This window comes from Ascaphus truei, chromosome 20 (assembly GCF_040206685.1).
Source record: "Ascaphus truei isolate aAscTru1 chromosome 20, aAscTru1.hap1, whole genome shotgun sequence".
Lineage (NCBI taxonomy): Eukaryota > Metazoa > Chordata > Amphibia > Anura > Ascaphidae > Ascaphus > Ascaphus truei.
Window position 1 is genome coordinate 32,445,944 of NC_134502.1, and position 24,992 is coordinate 32,470,935.

Genomic DNA, 24,992 nt, shown 5'->3' on the forward strand with positions numbered 1-24,992 from the left:
CCCTCCCCCTCCTCCCCACCTCCCCCTCCCCCTCCTCCCCCTCCCCCTCCTCCCCCCCTCCCCCTCCCCCTCCTCCCCCTCCCCCTTCTCTTCCCCCCCTCCCTCCTTCCCCCCTCCCCCTCCCCCTCCTCCTCCCCCCCTCCCCCTCCTCCTCCCCCCCTCCCCCTCCCCCCCCTCCTCCCCCCTCCCCCTCCCCCCCTCTTCCCCCTCTCCCCCCCAGGGTGATAGATCACAGGCTGCGTTATCGGTTACATTGTAAAGTGGATCTTCTGCGCTTTTTGCGTTGCGTTCTATCAGCGTATGAAGCACAACCTACTACAGGCGCATGTCCCGCCAATCGTTACCCCCCTCCCCTGGCGGGCGCTCCTATTAACCCTCGGTTACCCCCTTTTTGGAGATCCAATGGGTTTCCGATGCATAGCAAATGAAAGCCTCCAGGCACCACGGTGGTTACGACACCACAAAAAAGCCTCCTCACCGCAAGACTACCTACCCCCACCAAACAGGCTGCCCACGCCTTGCTTGAGCACGCCTTGCCAACAACTCCGGCACACAAGGCGTTAAAGGGCTCCATTGTTTTCGTAGTTGTGAACGCGCTTTAAGAAATCACTTTTTTTAACCCTTTTTTTTCCGGCGCCGTTTGTATTGTTAAAATCCGACGTGCGGTTCCGGAGATATAGACGCGTTTCGGCGGCCGGGGGGTAAAAAGGCAGCTCTCCCCGGAGCCCACCACGCTGACCTCAGAAGCTGCAGGTGCAGAATGCCGGTGCCTGACATGATCCGGGGGGGGGAGGTACAGCACTAGTATTCTATAGGAGTTAGCCCCATATATAGGTTTCTGGGGGGGGGGGGAGGGGGTTACTGCTCGAGCCCCTGCAATGCCCTCACCCGACCCCAACACACCTCGCAACCCCTTCAATTAGGGAAATGACCTGCACCCCTATCAATCGCAGGTAATTGGGCTGTATGCTACACATAGGAACACACCCCTATCTAGCATTATTACCAGCACAATATACACCGGGGGTCTCAAACTCCGTCCTCCAGCTTTTATGGATATCCCTGCTTCAGCACAGGTGGCTCAGTGAGTGGCTCAGTCTGAAGACCTATGGCAACAATGTTTTGTTGCGATATCTAACTCCAGTCCTCAAAAGCCACCAACAAGTCAGGTTTCCAGGATGTCCCTGCTTCAGCACAGGTGGCACAGCCAAAAACTGGACAACTCCAGATTTCAAGGGCCAAACAAGTCAGGTTTTAAAGATATCCCTGCTTCAGCACAGGTGGCACAGACAAAAACTGGACAACTCCAGATTTCAAGGGCCCCCAACAAGTCAGGTTTTAAGGATATCCCTGCTTCAGCACAGGTGGCTCAGCCAAAAGACTGGACAACCCCAGTCTTCAAGAGCCACCACCAAGTCAGTTTTTCAGGATATCCCCTGCTTCAGCGCACCTGTGCTGAAGCAGGGATTTCCCCCAATACCTGGCATGTCCCAGGCCCTTGAGGATGGGAGTCGGCCTCCCCTTATCTAGTGAATAAGTTGGTCTACAACATCGGCGTTAAACACAGATAACGCCGGTGTTTGCACTCCCCCCCCCCCTCCCCCACGTACGTCTGCACCCGTCTGCAACACAAGTCCGGTGGCATACGTGGCAGCTGTCCCTTTAACAATATATATTGATTAGACGCTTGAGGGTAAAGGTTGCCGTCCTTATCAGTCTCCCGGCGGGACGCGGGTACGCGGATACGCGGCGAGAGGACTTCTTCCCCCCCCCCCCGGCAGGACGCTGGAAGCACTGAAAATCCCCCGCATTCCTTTTAGGGTCACGGCGCTTCCGGATGGCACCCAGGAAGATGGGTTACCCCAAAATACTCCGTCTCGCGCTGCCTTTGGCTCTGGTATTCCTGCTGTTATATCTCTCCGCCTCCAAGCTACGTAAGTTTGGGGGCAATTAAAAAAAAAAAAAGCCCGAAAAAACAAGGGGTGAATTTTTCCTTAAAATTCTATAAAATGTGAATTCGAAAACAGACGAATTCAGGTTTTTTTTTAACATTTGATTAATATATAATCATGTATTAATTATTATTATTTTTAATTTTTATCTTTTTTTGCTAGTTCCTTTATTGTTTTTCTCTTGGGATCACTCTTTTGGGAACGATGACTCGTCAAAATTTCTTCCGTGTTATTAAATTCCCTTGGTTTTTTTTTTAAATAATCTTATTTTAAATTTCCATTAGTAATTTTTTTCTCTCCCCTATTATAATCCCTTATTTTTATTTGTTTTTTTTACCTTACGATTACATTTTGCATGCTTTATATTTTCATAGTTAGAATATTTTCGTTCTTTACACACACATATATATATATATATATATATATCTATAGATATATATATATATATATATATAATTATATTTTACCTTACATGAAATGAATACATTTTTTTTAAATACATTTTTCTCTCTTTATATTTCCGCGTATAATATGTTGCTCTTTTTTATTACATATACTATTTTCATTTTCTTTACCTTTTTTTTATGTGCTTTTCATTTTTTTACATTTCCATTTATCTTTTAATATATCTGCTATACATATGGAGCCAGAGGATAATGTTAAATATAGTGTTAATATTATATTATAGTGTTATAATGTGTGTTACCCTCCCCTGTCCTGCTGTGAGACAGGGGTTACACAGGCCAGGGAAGGGGTTACAGGGCTGAGCGCTCTCACTATAAGGCAGACCCTACAGATGGTGCTAATGGGGGAGATACCGGCAACAGCGGCGACCCCAGAAGGAAGGAGCCAGAGGATAATGTGTTACCCTCCCCTGTCCTGCTGTTAGATGGGGTTACACCGGCCAGGGAAGGGGTTACAGGGCTGAGCGCTCTCACTATAAGGCAGACCCTACAGATGGTGCTAATGGGGGAGATACCGGCAACAGCAGCGACCCCAGAAGGAAGGAGCCAGAGGATAATGTGTTACCCTCCCCTGTCCTGCTGTGAGACGGGCGTTACACAGGCCAGGGAAGGGGTTACAGGGCTGAGCGCTCTCACTATAAGGCAGACCCTACAGATGGTGCTAATGGGGGAGATACCGGCAACAGCAGCAACTCCAGAAGGAAGGAGCCAGAGGATAATGTGTTACCCTCCCCTGTCCTGCTGTGAGACGGGGGTTACACCGGCCAGGGAAGGGGTTACAGGGCTGAGCGCTCTCACTATAAGGCAGATCCTACAGATGGTGCTAATGGGAGAGATACCGGCAACAGCGGCGACCCCAGAAGGAAGGAGCCAGAGGATAATGTGTTACCCTCCCCTGTCCTGCTGTGAGACGGGCGTTACACAGGCCAGGGAAGGGGTTACAGGGCTGAGCGCTCTCACTATAAGGCAGATCCTACAGATGGTGCTAATGGGAGAGATACCGGCAACAGCGGCGACCCCAGAAGGAAGGAGCCAGAGGATAATGTGTTACCCTCCCCTGTCCTGCTGTGAGACGGGGGTTACACAGGCCAGGGAAGGGGTTACAGGGCTGAGCGCTCTCACTATAAGGCAGATCCTACAGATGGTGCTAATGGGAGAGATACCGGCAACAGCAGCGACCCCAGAAGGAAGGAGCCAGAGGATAATGTGTTACCCTCCCCTGTCCTGCTGTGAGACGGGGTTACACAGGCCAGGGAAGGGGTTACAGAGCTGAGCGCTCTCACTATAAGGCAGATCCTACAGATGGTGCTAATGGGGGAGATACCGGCAACAGCAGCGACCCCAGAAGGAAGGAGCCAGAGGATAATGTGTTACCCTCCCTGTCCTGCTGTGTGACGGGGGTTACACAGGCCAGGGAAGGGGTTACAGGGCTGTGTGTGTGTGTGTGTATACATACATACATACATACACACACATACACACACATACACACACATACACACAAATGTCTGAAGATATTGTATTTGGCGTGAGTAAGAAATCAGAACAATGACTATTCTGATCTCTCCGGAATGCTTGTTGGGGGATGCTGACTTTACCCCACCGTACTGTAAGGAATCCGCTCCACGGTTTACTGGTTACCTTACCTTGCAGACCGGTGCAGTTCTGGAACAGCTTTCCTGAGGTTTGCTGCAGCCTGGATTCACTCAAAGCAATACACACTCCCTCTGGTATCTACTGCAGCTGTGCAGCCTTTCATTGCAAACTATACTTGCATTCACTCATTAGGGGCAGTACCTTCACACCCCCGCCGGGGATTGGCCCGCTGCCCTTTAAGTATTGCTTGCCCATAATACTCCTGGCCGAGCATAGTCCTAACTGGATGTCAACTGTTTTGCCACAAGCTCTCGCTTGTTCTCCTTTGCTGATACCAGGTTCCGCCCTGCGTCCTTCAGCTTCCTTCAAGCCGCTTGTTCTCCAATGCTGATTCCAGGTTACGTCCTGCATCCTTCAGCTCCCTTCAAGCCGCTTGTTCCCTTATGCTGATACGGAGGTATTCCCTGCGTCCTTCAGCTTCTGTTCCCCTGTGCTGAAGCAGAGGTTTCGTCCCTGCGTCCTTCAGCCTCCTGGATTCCTGCACTAAAGTAGAGGTTTCGTCCCTGCGTTCTGCAGTCTCCTGGATTCCTGCACTGAAGCGGAGGTTTCCCTGTATCTACAGCTTCCTGGTTCCTGGGGCCTACTCTTTCCCTAATATAGAGAGGCCGTGTCCTGGTTCCTGCGCTGAAACAGTGGATTCCCTTGCCATCTCAGGACTTTTGCGTTGTAGCACTGGTGCACCCGTGCAGCAAGACGGTGTGCTATTCTGGTCTGCCTACCATCTCCTGTGACCAGCACCATGGGCCATGGTCGTCGCTCGCGCAAAGGCCAACCCCGCGCTCCTAAGCTGAAGCGGGTCTCTCCTATCTCCTTATTGCCGAACTCCTGCATGGACAATGTTTATCCTGACGTCTCCTGTTCTGACCCTGGCTTGTACAACGACGACGCTGTCTTCTCCAATCCTGATCCTGCGACATATGACTACGAACTGCGCAATCCGGATCAGCCTGCGCGGTCTCAGGTCGGTGCTTTTACAACCCCACCTCAGCCTCGCGGTCCGGTCCTGGTTTGTGGCGAGCAGAACCCTGACACGTACTAAGACTTTATAAGTGGCCTCTCATACAGTCGCGCGGTTCAGTGTCTACTGATTTCTCGGGTCACCCCCAAATCCCCTTTTATGCACACGGATACGCGGCTCTTTTCTGGAAGGGCGGCTCAGGGAGCGGGGACGTGTCTGAAAACAGCGAGGGTGAGTGTGGGGCGGAGGCGCCTGCTTCCCGATGTCAGCACCGTGTGACCTTGGGCCAGTCACTATACCTCCCTGTGCCGCTCACGCCCTTACTTTGGGTCACGTACAGTATCTTTGGAAGGGACTGTATCTATTGATAAGGCGGAATTAATCTATATTCTGAATTGTTTTCATATTCCTACAGCAGATGTGCATCTGTACGCGTGTGTCCAAGATGGGAGACCGTGTATAGAGACCGCAGAAGATGCGAGTGTTCGTGGGGAAATAAAAGTGAGTGTCCGTTTTATATATAACATGTTATTAAGGTGATGAAATAAGGTATTAGCAGCGGGATGTTAGGGTGTATAGGGAGAGGTATTAGCAGCGGGGTGTTAGGATGTATAGGGAGAGGTATTAGCAGCGGGGTGTTAGGGTGTATAGGGAGAGGTATTAGCAGTGGGGTGTTAGGGTGTATAGGGAGGGGTATTAGCAGCGGGGTGTTAGGGTGTATAGGGAGAGGTATTAGCAGCAGGGTGTTAGGCTGTATAGGGAGAGGTATTAGCAGCAGGGTGTTAGGGTGTATAGGGAGAGGTATTAGCAGCGGGGTGTTAGGGTGTATAGGGAGAGGTATTAGCAACAGGATGTTAGGGTGTATAGGGAGAGGTATTAGCAGCGGGATGTTAGGGTGTATAGGGAGGGGTATTAGCAGCGGGGTGTTAGGGTGTATAGGGAGAGGTATTAGCAGCAGGGTGTTAGGCTGTATAGGGAGAGGTATTAGCAGCAGGGTGTTAGGGTGTATAGGGAGAGGTATTAGCAGCGGGGTGTTAGGGTGTATAGGGAGAGGTATTAGCAACAGGATGTTAGGGTGTATAGGGAGAGGTATTAGCAGCAGGATGTTAGGGTGTATAGGGAGACGTATTAGCAGCAGGGTGTTAGGGTGTATAGGGAGAGGTATTAGCAGCAGGGTGTTAGGCTGTATAGGGAGAGGTATTAGCAGCAGGGTGTTAGGGTGTATAGGGAGAGGTATTAGCAGCGGGGTGTTAGGGTGTATAGGGAGAGGTATTAGCAACAGGATGTTAGGGTGTATAGGGAGAGGTATTAGCAGCAGGATGTTAGGGTGTATAGGGAGAAGTATTAGCAGCGGGATGTTAGGGTGTATAGGGAGAAGTATTAGCAGCAGGGTGTTAGGATGTATAGGGAGAGGTATTAGCAGCAGGATGTTAGGGTGTATAGGGAGAAGTATTAGCAGCAGGGTGTTAGGATGTATAGGGAGAGGTATTAGCAGCAGGATGTTAGGGTGTATAGGGAGAGGTATTAGCAGTGGGATGTTGGGGTGTATAGGGAGAGGTATTAGCAGCGGGATGTTAGGGTGTATAGGGAGGGGTATTAGCAGCAGGGTGTTAGGGTGTATAGGGAGAGGTATTAGCAGCATAGTGTTAGGGTGTATAGGGAGAGGTATTAGCAGTGGGGTGTTAGGGTGTATAGGGAGAGGTATTAGCAACAGGATGTTAGGGTGTATAGGGAGAGGTATTAGCAGCAGGATGTTAGGGTGTATAGGGAGAAGTATTAGCAGCAGGGTGTTAGGATGTATAGTGAGAGGTATTAGCAGCGGGATGTTAGGGTGTATAGGGAGAGGTATTAGCAGTGGGATGTTGGGGTGTATAGGGAGAGGTATTAGCAGCGGGATGTTAGGGTGTATAGGGAGAGGTATTAGCAGCGGGATGTTAGGGTGTATAGGGTGAGGTATTAGCAGCAGGATGTTAGGGTGTATAGGGAGAGGTATTAGCAGCGGGATGTTAGGGTGTATAGGGAGGGGTATTAGCAGCAGGATGTTAGGGTGTATAGGGAGAGGTATTAGCAGCGGGATGTTAGGGTGTATAGGGAGCGGTATTAGCAGCGGGATGTTAGGATGTATAGGGAGAGGTATTAGCAGTGGGATGTTAGGGTGTATAGGGTGAGGTATTAGCAGCAGGATGTTAGGGTGTATAGGGAGAGGTATTAGCAGCGGGATGTTAGGGTGTATAGGGAGGGGTATTAGCAGCAGGATGTTAGGGTGTATAGGGAGAGGTATTAGCAGCGGGATGTTAGGGTGTATAGGGAGGGGTATTAGCAGCAGGATGTTAGGGTGTATAGGGAGAGGTATTAGCAGCGGGATGTTAGGGTGTATAGGGAGAGGTATTAGCAGTGGGATGTTGGGGTGTATAGGGAGAGGTATTAGCAGCGGGATGTTAGGGTGTATAGGGAGGGGTATTAGCAGCAGGGTGTTAGGGTGTATAGGGAGAGGTATTAGCAGCGGGGTGTTAGGGTGTATAGGGAGAGATATTAGCAGCGGGATGTTAGGGTGTATAGGGAGAGGTATTAGCAGCGGGATGTTAGGGTGTATAGGGAGAGGTATTAGCAGCGGGATGTTAGGGTGTATAGGGAGAGGTATTAGCAGCGGGATGTTAGGGTGTATAGGGAGAGGTATTAGCAGCGGGATGTTAGGGTGTATAGGGAGAGGTATTAGCAGCAGAATGTTAGGGTGTATAGGGAGAGGTATTAGCAGCGGGATGTTAGGGTGTATAGGGAGAGGTATTAGCAGCAGAATGTTAGGGTGTATAGGGAGAGGTATTAGCAGTGGGATGTTAGGGTGTATAGGGAGAGGTATTAGCAGCAGGATGTTAGGGTGTATAGGGAGAGGTATTAGCAGCAGGGTGTTAGGGTGTATAGGGAGAGGTATTAGCAGCGGGATGTTGGGGTGTACAGGGAGAGGTATTAGCAGCAGGATGTTAGGGTGTATAGGGAGAGGTATTAGCAGTGGGATGTTATGGTGTATAGGGAGAGGTATTAGCAGCGGGATGTTAGGGTATATAGGGAGAGGTATTAGCAGCAGGGTGTTAGGGTGTATAGGGAGAGGCATTAGCAGTAGGATGTTGGGGTGTATAGGGAGAGGTATTAGCAGCGGGATGTTAGGGTGCATAGGAAGGAATTAGCAGTAGGATGTTGGGGTGTATAGGGAGAGGTATTAGAAGCGGAGTGTTAGTGTGTATAGGGAGGTATTAGCAGCAGTGTGTTAGGGTGTATAGGGAGATTATTAGCAGCGGGATGTTAGGATGTATAGGGAGAGGTATTAGCAGTGGGATGTTAGGGTGTATAGGGTGAGGTATTAGCAGCGGGATGTTAGGGTGTATAGGGAGAGGTATTAGCAGCAGGATGTTAGGGTGTATAGGGAGAGGTATTAGCAGCGGGATGTTAGGGTGTATAGGGAGAAGTATTAGCAGCAGGGTGTTAGGGTGTATAGGGAGAGGTATTAGCAGCAGGATGTTAGGGTGTATAGGGAGAGGTATTAGCAGCAGGATGTTAGGGTGTATAGGGAGGTATTAGCAGTGGGGTGTTAGGGTGTATAGGGAGGTATTAGCAGTGGGGTGTTAGGGTGTATAGGGAGGTATTAGCAGCGGGATGTTAGGGTGTATAGGGAGAGGTATTAGCAGCAGGATGTTAGGGTGTATAGGGAGGTATTAGCAGCGGGGTGTTAGGGTGTATAGGGAGAGGTATTAGCAGCGGGATGTTAGGGTGTATAGGGAGGTATTAGCAGTGGGGTGTTAGGGTGTATAGGGAGAGGTATTAGCAGTGGGATGTTAGGGTGTATAGGGAGAGGTATTAGCAGCAGGATGTTAGGGTGTATAGGGAGGTATTAGCAGCGGGATGTTAGGGTGTATGTCACGGTGAGATTATGGCAGGCTGTATAAGGTCACATAAATATATATAACAGATGATATATATTTATCACTGGGTCTGAACTGAAACGAGTCTTAGATATAATAAAGTGATTTTATTCCTTAGGATAGGTGAACACACGAATAATACAGTAACAGACAAGAAGTACACTTACTTTGGGGTTGGGGAATGAGAAGTATATAGCATAGCAATTCTCTCGCAATCAGGTAGCCCCTTTAATCCCGGGCCACCCCCTTTCTCCCTCTACAGTGTATAGGGAGGTATTAGCAGCGGGGTGTTAGGGTGTATAGGGAGAGGTGTTAGGGTGTATAGGGAGAGGTATTAGCAGTGGGATGATAGGATGTATAGGGAGAGGTATTAGCAGCAGGGTGTTAGGGTGTATAGGGAGAGGTATTAGCAGAGGGATGTTAGGGTGTATAGGGAGAGGTATTAGCAGCGGGATGTTAGGGTGTATAGGGAGAGGTATTAGCAGCGGGGTGTTAGGGTGTATAGGGAGAGGTATTAGCAGTAGGATGTTAGGGTATATAGGGAGAGGTATTAGCAGCGGGATGTTAGGGTGTATAGGGAGAGGTATTAGCAGCAGGGTGTTAGGGTGTATAGTGAGAGGTATTAGCAGCGGGATGTTAGGGTGTATAGGGAGAGGTATTAGCAGCGGGATGTTAGGGTGTATAGGGAGAGGTATTAGCAGCAGGATGTTAGGGTGTATAGGGAGAGGTATTAGCAGCGGGATGTTAGGGTGTATAGGGAGAGGTATTAGCAGCGGGGTGTTAGGGTGTATAGGGAGAGGTATTAGCAGTAGGATGTTAGGGTATATAGGGAGAGGTATTAGCAGCGGGATGTTAGGGTGTATAGGGAGAGGTATTAGCAGCAGGGTGTTAGGGTGTATAGTGAGAGGTATTAGCAGCGGGATGTTAGGGTGTATAGGGAGAGGTATTAGCAGCGGGATGTTAGGGTGTATAGGGAGAGGTATTAGCAGCGGGATGTTAGGGGGTATAGGGAGAGGTATTAGCAGCGGGATGTTAGGGTGTATAGGGAGAGGTATTAGCAGCAGGATGTTAGGGTGTATAGGGAGAGGTATTAGCAGCAGGGTGTTAGGGTGTATAGGGAGAGGTATTAGCAGCGGGATGTTAGGGTGTATAGGGAGAGGTATTAGCAGCGGGGTGTTAGGGTGTATAGGGAGAGGTATTAGCAGCGGGGTGTTAGGGTGTATAGGGAGAGGTATTAGCAGCAGGGTGTTAGGGTGTATAGGGAGGGGTATTAGCAGCAGGGTGTTAGGGTGTATAGGGAGGTATTAGCAGCGGGGGTTAGGGTGTATAGGGAGGTATTAGCAGCAGGGTGTTAGGGTGTATAGGGAGGGGTATTAGCAGCAGGGTGTTAGGGTGTATAGGGAGGTATTAGCAGCGGGGGTTAGGGTGTATAGGGAGGTATTAGCAGCGGTACCTCTGCACGTGTCCCTTACCAGGTGTGTGTAGGAGACGGAGGTACTACCAGGGAGACAGATTTGGGGGAAATGAAACCAATGCATGTTCTCACCTCTGGGTGTCTCTCTCCTCCCGGGGTAGGTACGAGGTACCCCTTCCTTGGAGGAGGGTGAGAGAGAGGTCCACGCAGCGGAGGAGTACAGAAAGCATTGCGAGGGGAAGGACTTTCAGATCGGGAGAATGATCGCAGCCTTCCGCGCGTGCGTGACGGAGGAGGGAGACGTCCTACTGGAGGAATACCTCAACGGGTGGAGGGAGCTGATCAAGTGAGTGTGGAAGGGTATAGTGCAGTGGGACCCAGTGATGTGGGAAAGGTGGGACAGAAGGGAGCTATGAGCCTGTCCCTCCCCCCGCAGGGTGACACAGTGACACAGACAGAAGGGAGCTATGAGTCTGTCCCTCCCCCCGCAGGGTGACACAGTGACACAGACAGAAGGGAGCTATGAGCCTGTCCCTCCCCCCGCAGGGTGACACAGTGACACAGACAGAAGGGAGCTATGAGTCTGTCCCTCCCCCCGCAGGGTGACACAGTGACACAGACAGAAGGGAGCTATGAGCCTGTCCCTCCCCCCGCAGGGTGACACAGACAGAAGGGAGCTATGAGCCTGTCCCTCCCCTGCAGGGTGACACAGTGACACAGACAGAAGGGAGCTATGAGACTGTCCCTCCCCCCGCAGGGTGACACAGACAGAAGGGAGCTATGAGTCTGTCCCTCCCCCCTCAGGGTGACACAGTGACACAGAAAGAAGGGAGCTATGAGTCTGTCCCCCCCCCCCCCGCAGGGTGACAGTGACATAAGGGAACTATGAGACTGTCCCTCCCCCCGCAGGGTGACACAGACAGAAGGGAGCTATGAGACTGTCCCTCCCCCCGCGGGGTGATACAGACAGAAGGGAGCTATGTGTCCGTCCCTCCCCCGACATGGTGACACAGTGACACAGACAGAAGGGAGCTATGAGACTGTCCCTCCCCCCGCAGGCTGACACAGTGACACAGAGAGAAGGGAGCTATGAGTCTGTCCCTCCCCCCGACATGGTGACACAGTGACACAGACAGAAGGGAGCTATGAGTCTGTCCCTCCCCCCGCAGGGTGACACAGTGACACAGACAGAAGGGAGCTATGAGCCTGTCCCTCCCCCCGCAGGGTGACACAGTGACACAGACAGAAGGGAGCTATGAGTCTGTCCCTCCCCCCGCAGGGTGACACAGTGACACAGACAGAAGGGAGCTATGAGACTGTCCCTCCCCCGCAGGGTGACACAGTGACACAGACAGAAGGGAGCTATGAGACTGTCCCTCCCCCCGCAGGGTGACACAGTGACAAAGACAGAAGGGAGCTATGAGCCTGTCCCTCCCCCCGCAGGGTGACACAGTGACACAGACAGAAGGGAGCTATGAGTCTGTCCCTCCCCCCGCAGGGTGACACAGACAGAAGGGAGCTATGAGTCTGTCCCTCCCCCCGCAGGGTGACACAGACAGAAGGGAGCTATGAGACTGTCCCTCCCCCCGCAGGGTGACAAAGACAGAAGGGAGCTATGAGTCTGTCCCTCCCCCCGCAGGGTGACACAGTGACACAGACAGAAGGGAGCTATGAGTCTGTCCCCCCCCCGCAGGGTGACAGTGACATAAGGGAACTATGAGACTGTCCCTCCCCCCGCAGGGTGACACAGACAGAACGGAGCTATGAGACTGTCCCTCCCCCCGCGGGGTGATACAGACAGAAGGGAGCTATGTGTCTGTCCCTCCCCCGACATGGTGACACAGTGACACAGACAGAAGGGAGCTATGAGACTGTCCCTCCCCCCGCAGGCTGACACAGTGACACAGAGAGAAGGGAGCTATGAGTCTGTCCCTCCCCCCGACATGGTGACACAGTGACACAGACAGAAGGGAGCTATGAGTCTGTCCCTCCCCCCGCAGGGTGACACAGTGACACAGACAGAAGGGAGCTATGAGCCTGTCCCTCCCCCCGCAGGGTGACACAGTGACACAGACAGAAGGGAGCTATGAGTCTGTCCCTCCCCCTGCAGGGTGACACAGTGACACAGACAGAAGGGAGCTATGAGTCTGTCCCTCCCCCCGCAGGGTGACACAGTGACACAGACAGAAGGGAGCTATGAGACTGTCCCTCCCCTGCAGGGTGACACAGTGACACAGACAGAAGGGAGCTATGAGTCTGTCCCTCCACCCGCAGGGTGACACAGACAGAAGGGAGCTATGAGACTGTCCCTCCCCCCGCAGGGTGACAGAGACAGAAGGGAGCTATGAATCTGTCCCTCCCCCCGCAGGGTGACACAGTGACACAGACAGAAGGGAGCTATGAGTCTGTCCCTCCCCCCGCAGGGTGACACAGACAGAAGGGAGCTATGAGTCTGTCCCTCCCCCGCAGGGTGACACAGTGACACAGACAGAAGGGAGCTATGAGCCTGTCCTTCCCCCCGCAGGGTGACACAGTGACACAGACAGAAGGGAGCTATGAGCCTGTCCCTCCCCCCGACATGGTGACACAGTGACACAGACAGAAGGGAGCTATGAGTCTGTCCCTCCCCCCGCAGGGTGACACAGTGACACAGACAGAAGGGAGCTATGAGCCTGTCCCTCCCCCCGCAGGGTGACACAGTGACACAGACAGAAGGGAGCTATGAGTCTGTCCCTCCCCCCGCAGGGTGACACAGTGACACAGACAGAAGGGAGCTATGAGCCTGTCCCTCCCCCCGCAGGGTGACACATTGACACAGACAGAAGGGAGCTATGAGTCTGTCCCTCCCCCCGCAGGGTGACACAGTGACACAGACAGAAGGGAACTATGAGACTGTCCCTCCCCCCGCAGGGTGACACAGTGACACAGACAGAAGGGAGCTATGAGCCTGTCCCTCCCCCTGCAGGGTGACAGTGACACAGACAGAAGGGATCTATGAGCCTGTCCCTCCCCCCACAGGGTGACACAGTGACACAGACAGAAGGGAGCTATGAGCCTGTCCCTCCCCCCGACATGGTGACACAGTGACACAGACAGAAGGGAGCTATGAGTCTGTCCCTCCCCCCGCAGGGTGACACAGTGACACAGACAGAAGGGAGCTATGAGCCTGTCCCTCCCCCCGCAGGGTGACACAGTGACACAGACAGAAGGTAGCTATGAGCCTGTCCCTCCTCCCGCAGGGTGACACAGTGACACAGACAGAAGGGAGCTATGAGCCTGTCCCTCCCCCCGCAGGGTGACACAGTGACACAGACAGAAGGGAGCTATGAGTCTGTCCCTCCCCCCGCAGGGTGACACAGTGACACAGACAGAAGGGAGCTATGAGACTGTCCCTCCCCCCGCAGGGTGACACAGTGACACAGACAGAAGGGAGCTATGAGACTGTCCCTCCCCCTGCAGGGTGACAGTGACACAGACAGAAGGGAGCTATGAGCCTGTCCCTCCCCCCGCAGGGTGACACAGTGACACAGACAGAAGGGAGCTATGAGTCTGTCCCTCCCCCCGCAGGGTGACACAGTGACACAGACAGAAGGGAGCTATGAATCTGTCCCTCCCCCCGCAGGGTGACACAGTGACACAGACAGAAGGGAGCTATGAGTCTGTCCCTCCCCCCGCAGGGTGACACAGTGACACAGACAGAAGGGAGCTATGAGTCTGTCCCTCACCCCTCAGGGTGACACAGTGACACAGACAGAAGGGAGCTATGAGCCTGTCCCTCCCCCCGCAGGGTGACACAGTGACACAGACAGAAGGGAGCTATGAGTCTGTCCCTCCCCCCGCAGGGTGACACAGTGACACAGACAGAAGGGAGCTATGAGTCTGTCCCTCCCCCCGCAGGGTGACACAGTGACACAGACAGCAGGGAGCTATGAGGAAGTTGTACCTTATACAGGGTGACACAGTGACACAGACAGGTACAACAAGTCTGTCCCTCTCACAGCAGGGTGACACAGGTACCTACGGTCCCTCAAGTCTGTGTTGTATGCAAATCTCAATCATATACTACAGCACACATATCCTTTGTTTTGTATTGCATGTCTTTATTTATATAGCGCCATTAATGTACATAGCGCGTCACAGCAGTAATACATGTGGTAATCAAATAAATAACAGATAATATAAATAACAGATCATGGGAATAAGTGCTTCAGACATAAAAGTAACATTAAGGAAGAGGAGTCCCTGCCCCGAGGAGCTTACAATCTAATTGGTAGGTAGGGAGAACGTACAGAGACAGTAGGAGGGAGTTCTGGTAAGTGCGCCTGCAGGGGGCCAAGCTTTATGTATCAGGTGTTCAGAATATCCACAGTGCTATTCATATGCTTCTTTAAGCAAGTGTGTCTTAAGGTGGGTCTTAAAGGTGGATAGAGAGGGTGCTAGTCAGGTATCGAGGGGAAGGGCATTCCAGAGGTGTGGGGCAGTCAGTGACTTAACAGGCATTAGAACAAGAAGACAATTGAGTAGTTGCTTACCCAGCCTCCTTTTCCAGGTTCATGGATGCTCTGGGCACAGTCTTCACCTTCATCTCCCATGAAACCATGACCAAAATCAACATCCTACACGGGTATCTCAGCAGAGAGAATGGACCAAGCTACCGGACCATCACATCCATGGTGAAGCACGAGCTGGAGAATGGGGTGGTCAACTTCAAGGAACTGCCTTCAAACCAGGTGCCCTCGGGCTGCCGCACCCTCTTGCGGCTACACAGGGCCCTCAAGTGGTTGGAACTCTTCCTCTACAAGCTTGGCACCAGCCACGGGCAGGAGCAAACCTCCGACCTGTGCGCCAAGGCGTACCACCAAGCCCTCGCCCATCACCACAGCTGGTTCATCCGGCAGGTGGCGGAGGTGGCGTTCCTGGCTCTCCCCCCTCTGGAGGAGATGTACGAGGTGGTGTGCGTGAGGGACCACGGGGAGGCCAAAGTGGTCCTCTTGACCACAGTGGAGGCCATAGTCAAAGTCTACAACATCACCCAGAAGGTGTACGCAGAAAACAGGATGCTAGATCTGCCCTGAGCGGAGAGTTCGGAAAAGACACGAAAAGTATGGTCCTGGCATAGGGTGTGGGGAGAACCTTTTTGAAGGACCATCTGGGGAGACGGGCCACCAGGTTTTTGAGACATTACAAGTACCATATTCAGGGAGCTGAGGTGGTCCATGAATTGGTGTCATATTCTTCGAGAGACCTGCAAGTTCTGCATGGCTGCTATACCTCTGCACTAAGTAAAAGATAGGGAAATTGAGTGAGACTTCCAGTGAGTGAGACTGTGTTCTAATGAGTGAGACAGTGTTCTAATGAGTGAGTGTCACGGGAGACGCGCTTAATAACACATTTATATTTCGTGGGTCCTGATTGAGCAGAACAGGTTGAGCAAAATAAACTGAGATTTATTCCCTTGATAGGCAAACACACGACAACTGCAGAATAAACTTAATAATTACACTCACGGGTAGAGAAACAGAGGATAATGTCCAGAAAGATGCAAAGCACCAGAAGATTGTCCTTTAAAATGTAGTCCATTTGCAAATTGCCAAATAAATAGCCCCAGTCCAATCCTTCTGTGAATGGGCAAAGTCTTTTCTGGTTCTCTGGGATTTGCTGGATCCCCAGGGCTAACAAAATCCTGAAGCAGGGCAAGTTTCCTTGTTGCGATGTTTTTAACCCCTTGCGTTCTGGAATCGTAGCCGCTGTACTTAGGTCTTATCCGCTTGAAGAAATCAGGTAACAGCAACAACAAAAACAGGAATCACACAGGGATGAGGGGTACAGGCCTTTTTAAGGACAAGGGCCTGTGAAGGGATACATTAGCCTCATCCCATTGGCAAGGAATTATCTTCCTCCTATCAGAACCTGCCAGGTCACATGGGCAAATCCTACAGCCAGCTCAGGTATCTCTGAGCATGCTCAGTAAGCAGCTTGGTAGCACTGCTAAGTAAAAAGGGGCCACTCATTTCTGGGGACGCACTGTCTGGAGTTTGGGTCCCGAGGTGTGAAATATCCAGGAGGAGTAACAGGATCTGCTACTCAGAAACATCCTGATTAAGTGACACTTTACGATTCTGGGGTCTTTCATCCCAACAGGGGGCTCCTGTATGCATAACATTTGGTCCTTACTGCCTTACAAAGGCAGGCAGACAAAAAAATAGCATCTTGCCTGTACATTTTAAAACAGCAACGGAAAGGCACTTCACTGCAGGTAGAGATTAGCCTGCGAAATGGGGACAGCCATGCATATAGAATTAACCCCTTCATCCCCAACGTGAAATAGGGGTAACCAGCTGAGCCCACTGCCTTTATTAATGCTCTGATTACCCCCATTTTCGCCACAGTGAGACAGTGTTCTAATGAGTGAGACTGTGTTCTAATGAGTGAGACTGTGTTCTAATGAGTGAGACTTCCAGTGAGTGAGACAGTGTTCTAATGAGTGAGACTTCCAGTGAGTGAGACTGTGTTCTAATGAGTGAGACTTCCAGTGAGTGAGACTGTTCGAATGAGTGAGACTTCCAGTGAGTGAGACTGTGTTCTAATGAGTGAAACTTCCAGTGAGCGAGACTGCGTTCTAATGAGTGAGACTTCCAGTGAGTCTGCGTTCTAATGAGTGAGACTTCCAGTGAGTGAGACTGTGTTCTAATGAGTGAGACTTCCAGTGAGTGAGACTGTGTTCTAATGAGTGAGACTTCCAGTGAGTGAGACTGTGTTCTAATGAGTGAGACTGTGTTCTAATGAGTGAGACTGCTTTTTAATGAGTAAGAAGGATTTTCAATGAGTGAGACTGTCTTAAAGTGTGTGTGATTGTGTTTCAGTGAGTGACACTTCCTTCTGATGAGAGAGACTGCCTTCTGATGAGAGAGACTGCCTTCTGATGAGAGAGACTGCCTTCTGATGAGAGAGACTGCCTTCTAAAGAGAGAGACTGCCTTCTAAAGAGAGAGACTGCCTTCTAAAGAGAGAGACTGACTTCTAAAGAGAGAGACTACCTTCTAAAGAGAGAGGCTGCCTTCTAAAGAGAGATACTGCCTTCTAAAGAGAGAGACTGCCTTCTAAAGAGAGACTGCCTTCTAAAGAGAGAGATAATGAGAGAGACTGCCTTCTAATGAGAGAGACTGCCTTCTAATGAGAGAGACTGTCATCTAATGAGATAGACTGCCTTCTGAGAGAGACTGCCTTCTGAGAGAGACTGCCTTCTGAGAGAGACTGCCTTCTAATGAGAGAGACTGCCTTCTAATGAGAGACTGCCTTCTAATGAGAGAGACTGCCTTCTAATGAGAGAGACTGCCTTCTAATGAGAGAGACTGCCTTCTAAAGAGAGAGACTGCCTTCTAAAGAGAGACTGCCTTCTAAAGAGAGAGATAATGAGAGAGACTGCCTTCTAATGAGAGAGACTGCCTTCTAATGAGAGACTGCCTTCTAATGAGAGAGACTGTCTTCTAATGAGAGAGACTGCCTTCTGAGAGAGACTGCCTTCTGAGAGAGACTGCCTTCTAATGAGAGAGACTGCCTTCTAATGAGAGACTGCCTTCTAATGAGAGAGACTGCCTTCTAATGAGAGAGACTGCCTTCTAATGAGAGAGACTGCCTTCTAATGAGAGAGACTGCCTTCTAAAGAGAGAGACTGCCTTCTAAAGAGAGACTGCCTTCTAAAGAGAGAGATGACTGCCTTCTAATGAGAGACTGCCTTCTAATGAGAGAGACTGTCTTCTAATGAGAGAGACTGCCTTCTGAGAGAGACTGCCTTCTGAGAGAGACTGCCTTCTGAGAGAGACTGCCTTCTAATGAGAGAGACTGCCTTCTAATGAGAGACTGCCTTCTAATGGGAGAGACTGCCTTCTAATGAGAGAGACTGCCTTCTAATGAGAGAGACTGCGATCTAATGAGAGAGACTGCCTTCTAATGAGAGAGATAATGAGAGAGACTGCCTTCTAATGAGAGAGATAATGAGAGAGACTGCCTTCTAATGAGAGAGACTGCCTTCTAATGAGAGAGACTGCCTTCTGAGAGAGACTGCCTTCTAATGAGAGAGACTGCCTTCTAATGAGAGAGACTGCCTTCTAATGAGAGAGACTGTCTTCTAATGAGAGAGACTGCCTTCTAATGAGAGAGACTGCCTTCTAATGAGAGACTGCTTTCTAATGAGAGAGACTGCATTCTAATGAGAGAGATAATGAGAGAGACTGCCTTCTAATGGGAGAGATAATGAGAGAGACTGCCTTCTAATGAGAGAGACTGCCTTCTAATGAGAGAGACTGCTTTCTAATGAGTAAGAAGGATTTTCAATGAGTGAGACTGTCTTAAAGTGTGTGTGATTGTGTTTCAGTGAGTGACACTTCCTTCTGATGAGAGAGACTGCCTTCTGATGAGAGAGACTGCCTTCTGATGAGAGAGACTGCCTTCTGATGAGAGAGACTGCCTTCTAAAGAGAGAGACTGCCTTCTAAAGAGAGAGACTGCCTTCTAAAGAGAGAGACTGACTTCTAAAGAGAGAGACTACCTTCTAAAGAGAGAGGCTGCCTTCTAAAGAGAGATACTGCCTTCTAAAGAGAGACTGCCTTCTAAAGAGAGAGATAATGAGAGAGACTGCCTTCTAATGAGAGAGACTGCCTTCTAATGAGAGACTGCCTTCTAATGAGAGAGACTGTCTTCTAATGAGATAGACTGCCTTCTGAGAGAGACTGCCTTCTGAGAGAGACTGCCTTCTGAGAGAGACTGCCTTCTAATGAGAGAGACTGCCTTCTAATGAGAGACTGCCTTCTAATGAGAGAGACTGCCTTCTAATGAGAGAGACTGCCTTCTAAAGAGAGACTGCCTTCTAAAGAGAGAGATAATGAGAGAGATTGCCTTCTAATGAGAGAGACTGCCTTCTAATGAGAGACTGCCTTCTAATGAGAGAGACTGTCTTCTAATGAGAGAGACTGCCTTCTGAGAGAGACTGCCTTCTGAGAGAGACTGCCTTCTGAGAGAGACTGCCTTCTAATGAGAGAGACTGCCTTCTAATGAGAGACTGCCTTCTAATGAGAGAGACTGCCTTCTAATGAGAGAGACTGCCTTCTAATGAGAGAGACTGCCTTCTAATGAGAGAGACTGCCTTCTAAAGAGAGACTGCCTTCTAAAGAGAGACTGCCTTCTAAAGAGAGAGATGACTGCCTTCTAATGAGAGACTGCCTTCTAATGAGAGAGACTGTCTTCTAATGAGAGAGACTGCCTTCTGAGAGAGACTGCCTTCTGAGACAGACTGCCTTCTGAGAGAGACTGCCTTCTAATGAGAGAGACTGCCTTCTAATGAGAGACTGCCTTCTAATGAGAGAGACTGCCTTCTAATGAGAGAGACTGCCTTCTAATGAGAGAGACTGCCTTCTAATGAGAGAGACTGCGATCTAATGAGAGAGACTGCCTTCTAATGAGAGAGATAATGAGAGAGACTGCCTTCTAATGAGAGAGATAATGAGAGAGACTGCCTTCTAATGAGAGAGACTGCCTTCTAATGAGAGAGACTGCCTTCTGAGAGAGACTGCCTTCTAATGAGAGAGACTGCCTTCTAATGAGAGAGACTGCCTTCTAATGAGAGAGACTGTCTTCTAATGAGAGAGACTGCCTTCTAATGAGAGAGACTGCCTTCTAATGAGAGACTGCTTTCTAATGAGAGAGACTGCATTCTAATGAGAGAGATAATGAGAGACTGCCTTCTAATGAGAGAGATAATGAGAGAGACTGCCTTCTAATGAGAGAGACTGCCTTCTAATGAGAGAGACTGCTTTCTAATGAGAGAGACTGCCTTCTAATGAGAGAGACTGCCTTCTAATGAGAGAGACTGCCTTCTAATGAGAGACTGCCTTCTAATGAGAGAGACTGCCTTCTAATGAGAGAGACTGCCTTCTAATGAGAGAGACTGCCTTCTAATGAGAGAGACTGCCTTCTAATGAGAGACTGCCTTCTAATGAGAGAGATAATGAGAGAGACTGCTTTCTAATGAGAGACTGCCTTCTAATGAGAGAGACTGCCTTCTAATGAGAGAGACTGCCTTCTGAGAGAGACTGCCTTCTAATGAGAGAGATAATGAGAGAGACTGCCTTCTAATGAGAGAGACTGCCTTCTAATGAGAGACTGCCTTCTAATGAGAGAGACTGCCTTCTAATGAGAGAGACTGCCTTCTAATGAGAGAGACTGCCTTCTAATGAGAGAGACTGCATTCTAATGAGAGAGACTGCCTTCTAATGAGAGACTGTCTTCTAATGAGAGAGACTGCCTTCTAATGAGAGAGACTGCCTTCTAATGAGAGAGACTGCCTTCTAATGAGTGATAGTGTCTTTTACTGAGTGACTGTCCTCGAATATGTAAGACTGCCTTCCAAAGAGAGAGACTGCCTTCCAAAGAGAGAGACTGCCTTCCAAAGAGAGAGACTGCCTTCCAAAAAGAGAGACTGCCTTCCAAAGAGAGAGACTGCCTTCCAAAGAGAGAGACTGCCTTCCAAAGAGAGAGACTGCCTTCCAAAGAGAGACTGCCTTCCAAAGAGAGAGACTGCCTTCCAAAGAGTGAGACTGAATTCCAAAGAGTGAGACTGCCTTCCAAAGAGTGAGACTGCCTTCCAATGAGAGAGACTGCCTTCCAACGAGAGAGACTGCCTTCCAAAGAGAGAGACTGCCTTCCAAAGAGAGAGACTGCCTTCCAAAGAGTGAGACTGCCTTGAAAAGAGTGAGACTGCCTTCCAAAGAGTGAGACTGCCTTCCAATGAGAGAGACTGCCTTCCAACGAGAGAGACTGCCTTCCAAAGAGAGAGACTGCCTTCCAAAGAGAGAGACTGCCTTCCAAAGAGAGAAATTGCCTTCCAAAGAGAGAGACTGCCTTCCAAAGAGAGACTGCCTTCCAGAGAGACTGCCTTCCAAAGAGAGACTGCTTTCTAATGAGAGAGACTGCCTTCTAATGAGAGAGACTGCCTTCTAATGAGAGAGACTGCCTTCTGAGAGAGACTGCCTTCTAATGAGAGAGACTGCCTTCTAATGAGAGAGATAATGAGAGAGACTGCCTTCTAATGAGAGAGACTGCCTTCTAATGAGAGAGACTGCCTTCTAATGAGAGATACTGCCTTCTAAAGAGAGAGACTGCCTTCTAAAGAGAGACTGCCTTCTAAAGAGAGAGATAATGAGAGAGACTGCCTTCTAATGAGAGAGACTGCCTTCTAATGAGAGACTGCCTTCTAATGAGAGAGACTGTCTTCTAATGAGATAGACTGCCTTCTGAGAGAGACTGCCTTCTGAGAGAGACTGCCTTCTGAGAGAGACTGCCTTCCAATGAGAGACTGCCTTCTAATGAGAGAGACTGCCTTCTAATGAGAGAGACTGCCTTCTAATGAGAGAGACTGCCTTCTAAAGAGAGAGACTGCCTTCTAAAGAGAGACTGCCTTCTAAAGAGAGAGATAATGAGAGAGACTGCCTTCTAATGAGAGAGACTGCCTTCTAATGAGAGACTGCCTTCTAATGAGAGAGACTGTCTTCTAATGAGAGAGACTGCCTTCTGAGAGAGACTGCCTTCTGAGAGAGACTGCCTTCTGAGAGAGACTGCCTTCTAATGAGAGAGACTGCCTTCTAATGAGAGACTGCCTTCTAATGAGAGAGACTGCCTTCTAATGAGAGAGACTGCCTTCTAATGAGAGAGACTGCCTTCTAAAGAGAGAGACTGCCTTCTAAAGAGAGACTGCCTTCTAAAGAGAGAGATGACTGCCTTCTAATGAGAGACTGCCTTCTAATGAGAGAGACTGTCTTCTAATGAGAGAGACTGCCTTCTGAGAGAGACTGCCTTCTGAGAGAGACTGCCTTCTGAGAGAGACTGCCTTCTAATGAGAGAGACTGCCTTCTAATGAGAGACTGCCTTCTAATGAGAGAGACTGCCTTCTAATGAGAGAGACTGCCTTCTAATGAGAGAGACTGCCTTCTAATGAGAGAGACTGCGATCTAATGAGAGAGACTGCCTTCTAATGAGAGAGATAATGAGAGAGACTGCCTTCTAATGAGAGAGATAATGAGAGAGACTGCCTTCTAATGAGAGAGACTGCCTTCTAATGAGAGAGACTGCCTTCTAATGAGAGAGACTGCCTTCTAATGAGAGAGACTGCCTTCTAATGAGAGAGACTGTCTTCTAATGAGAGAGACTGCCTTCTAATGAGAGAGACTGCCTTCTAATGAGAGACTGCTTTCTAATGAGAGAGACTGCATTCTAATGAGAGAGATAATGAGAGACTGCCTTCTAATGAGAGAGATAATGAGAGAGACTGCCTTCTAATGAGAGACTGCCTTCTAATGAGAGAGACTGCTTTCTAATGAGAGAGACTGCCTTCTAATGAGAGAGACTGCCTTCTAATGAGAGAGACTGCCTTCTAATGAGAGACTGCCTTCTAATGAGAGAGACTGCCTTCTAATGAGAGAGACTGCCTTCTAATGAGAGAGACTGCCTTCTAATGAGAGAGACTGCCTTCTAATGAGAGACTGCCTTCTAATGAGAGAGATAATGAGAGAGACTGCTTTCTAATGAGAGACTGCCTTCTAATGAGAGAGACTGCCTTCTAATGAGAGAGACTGCCTTCTAATGAGAGACTGCCTTCTAATGAGAGAGACTGCCTTCTAATGAGAGAGACTGCCTTCTAATGAGAGAGACTGCCTTCTAATGAGAGAGACTGCATTCTAATGAGAGAGACTGCCTTCTAATGAGAGACTGTCTTCTAATGAGAGAGACTGCCTTCTAATGAGAGAGACTGCCTTCTAATGAGAGAGACTGCCTTCTAATGAGTGATAGTGTCTTTTACTGAGTGACTGTCCTCGAATATGTAAGACTGCCTTCCAAAGAGAGAGACTGCCTTCCAAAGAGAGAGACTGCCTTCCAAAGAGAGAGACTGCCTTCCAAAAAGAGAGACTGCCTTCCAAAGAGAGAGACTGCCTTCCAAAGAGAGAGACTGCCTTCCAAAGAGAGAGACTGCCTTCCAAAGAGAGACTGCCTTCCAAAGAGAGAGACTGCCTTCCAAAGAGTGAGACTGAATTCCAAAGAGTGAGACTGCCTTCCAAAGAGTGAGACTGCCTTCCAATGAGAGAGACTGCCTTCCAACGAGAGAGACTGCCTTCCAAAGAGAGAGACTGCCTTCCAAAGAGAGACTGCCTTCCAAAGAGTGAGACTGCCTTCCAAAGAGTGAGACTGCCTTCCAAAGAGTGAGACTGCCTTCCAATGAGAGAGACTGCCTTCCAACGAGAGAGACTGCCTTCCAAAGAGGGAGACTGCCTTCCAAAGAGAGAAATTGCCTTCCAAAGAGAGAGACTGCCTTCCAAAGAGAGACTGCCTTCCAGAGAGACTGCCTTCCAAAGAGAGACTGCTTTCTAATGAGAGAGACTGCCTTCTAATGAGAGAGACTGCCTTCTAATGAGAGAGACTGCCTTCTGAGAGAGACTGCCTTCTAATGAGAGAGACTGCCTTCTAATGAGAGAGATAATGAGAGAGACTGCCTTCTAATGAGAGAGACTGCCTTCTAATGAGAGAGACTGTCTTCTAATGAGAGAGACTGCCTTCTAATGAGAGAGACTGCCTTCTAATGAGACTGCCTTCTAATGAGAGAGACTGCCTTCTAATGAGTGATAGTGTCTTTTAATGAGTGACTGCCCTCGAATATGTAAGACTGCCTTCCAAAGAGAGAGACTGCCTTCCAAAGAGAGACTGCCTTCCAAAGAGAGAGACTGCCTTCTAATGAGAGAGACTGCCTTCTAATGAGAGAGACTGCCTTCTAATGAGAGAGACTGCCTTCTAATGAGACTGCCTTCTAATGAGAGAGACTGCCTTCTAATGAGTGATAGTGTCTTTTAATGAGTGACTGCCCTCGAATATGTAAGACTGCCTTCCAAAGAGAGAGACTGCCTTCCAAAGAGAGACTGCCTTCCAAAGAGAGAGACTGCCTTCCAAAGAGAGAGACTGCCTTCCAAAGAGAGAGACTGTCTTCCAAAAAGAGAGACTGCCTTCCAAAGAGAGAGACTGCCTTCGAAAGAGAGAGACTGCCTTCCAAAGAGAGAGACTGCCTTCCAAAGAGAGAGACTGCCTTCCAATGAGAGACTGCCTTCCAAAGAGAGAGACTGCCTTCCAAAGAGAGAGACTGCCTTCCAAAGAGTGATACTGCCTTCCAAAGAGTGAGACTGCCTTCCAATGAGAGAGACTGCCTTCCAAAGAGAGAGACTGCCTTCCAAAGAGAGAGACTGCCTTCCAAAGAGTGAGACTGCCTTCCAAAGAGAGAGACTGCCTTCCAAAGAGAGAGACTGCCTTCCAATGAGAGAGACTGCCTTCCAAAGAGAGAGACTGCCTTCCAAAGAGTGAGACTACCTTCCAAAGAGTGAGACTGCCTTCCTGCTGCAACGCCCCCTCCCACTGCAGTGAACATGGCTGCGCGTTGCCGTGGCTACGTGACGTCACAACGTCACGTGGCGTCACGTTGCCATGGCAACGCGGCGTCAAATGACGCCATGTTCGCTGCGGTCGGAGGGGGGGGGAATTGCAGGAGAATGTCGGAGGCGCCGCGCCACCGCAGCACGCCGCCACCCAGAGGTTGACGGGCTAAA

The 24,992-nt window shown here is 49.8% G+C and overlaps 1 protein-coding gene across 2 annotated transcripts; it reads left to right on the forward strand.

Annotated features, from left to right (window-relative positions):
• The first annotated feature begins 1,753 nt into the window (after positions 1-1,753).
• Positions 1,754-15,660, forward strand: GLTPD2 (glycolipid transfer protein domain containing 2). 2 transcript variants are annotated; one of them, XM_075577682.1, is made up of 4 exons: positions 1,754-1,934; positions 5,446-5,531; positions 10,520-10,704; positions 14,908-15,660. In XM_075577682.1, exons 1-4 carry the CDS (start codon positions 1,838-1,840, stop codon positions 15,431-15,433), a joined length of 894 nt encoding a protein of 297 aa, XP_075433797.1. In that variant the 5' UTR covers positions 1,754-1,837; the 3' UTR covers positions 15,434-15,660. The 2 variants fall into 2 exon arrangements, with proteins under 2 accessions (XP_075433797.1, XP_075433798.1); XM_075577683.1 differs by having other exon boundaries at positions 5,449-5,531.
• Positions 15,661-24,992: the final 9,332 nt, after the last annotated feature.

Excerpts from the sequence above, each read along its gene's own strand:
- GLTPD2 (XM_075577682.1), top strand. The coding sequence starts at position 1,838 with ATGGCACCCAGGAAGATGGGTTACCCCAAAATACTCCGTCTCGCGCTG. Across the intron at positions 1,935-5,445 it reads TCTCTCCGCCTCCAAGCTAC|CAGATGTGCATCTGTACGCG; the intron begins GTAAGTTTGGGG and ends ATATTCCTACAG. Across the intron at positions 5,532-10,519 it reads GTGTTCGTGGGGAAATAAAA|GTACGAGGTACCCCTTCCTT; the intron begins GTGAGTGTCCGT and ends CTCCCGGGGTAG.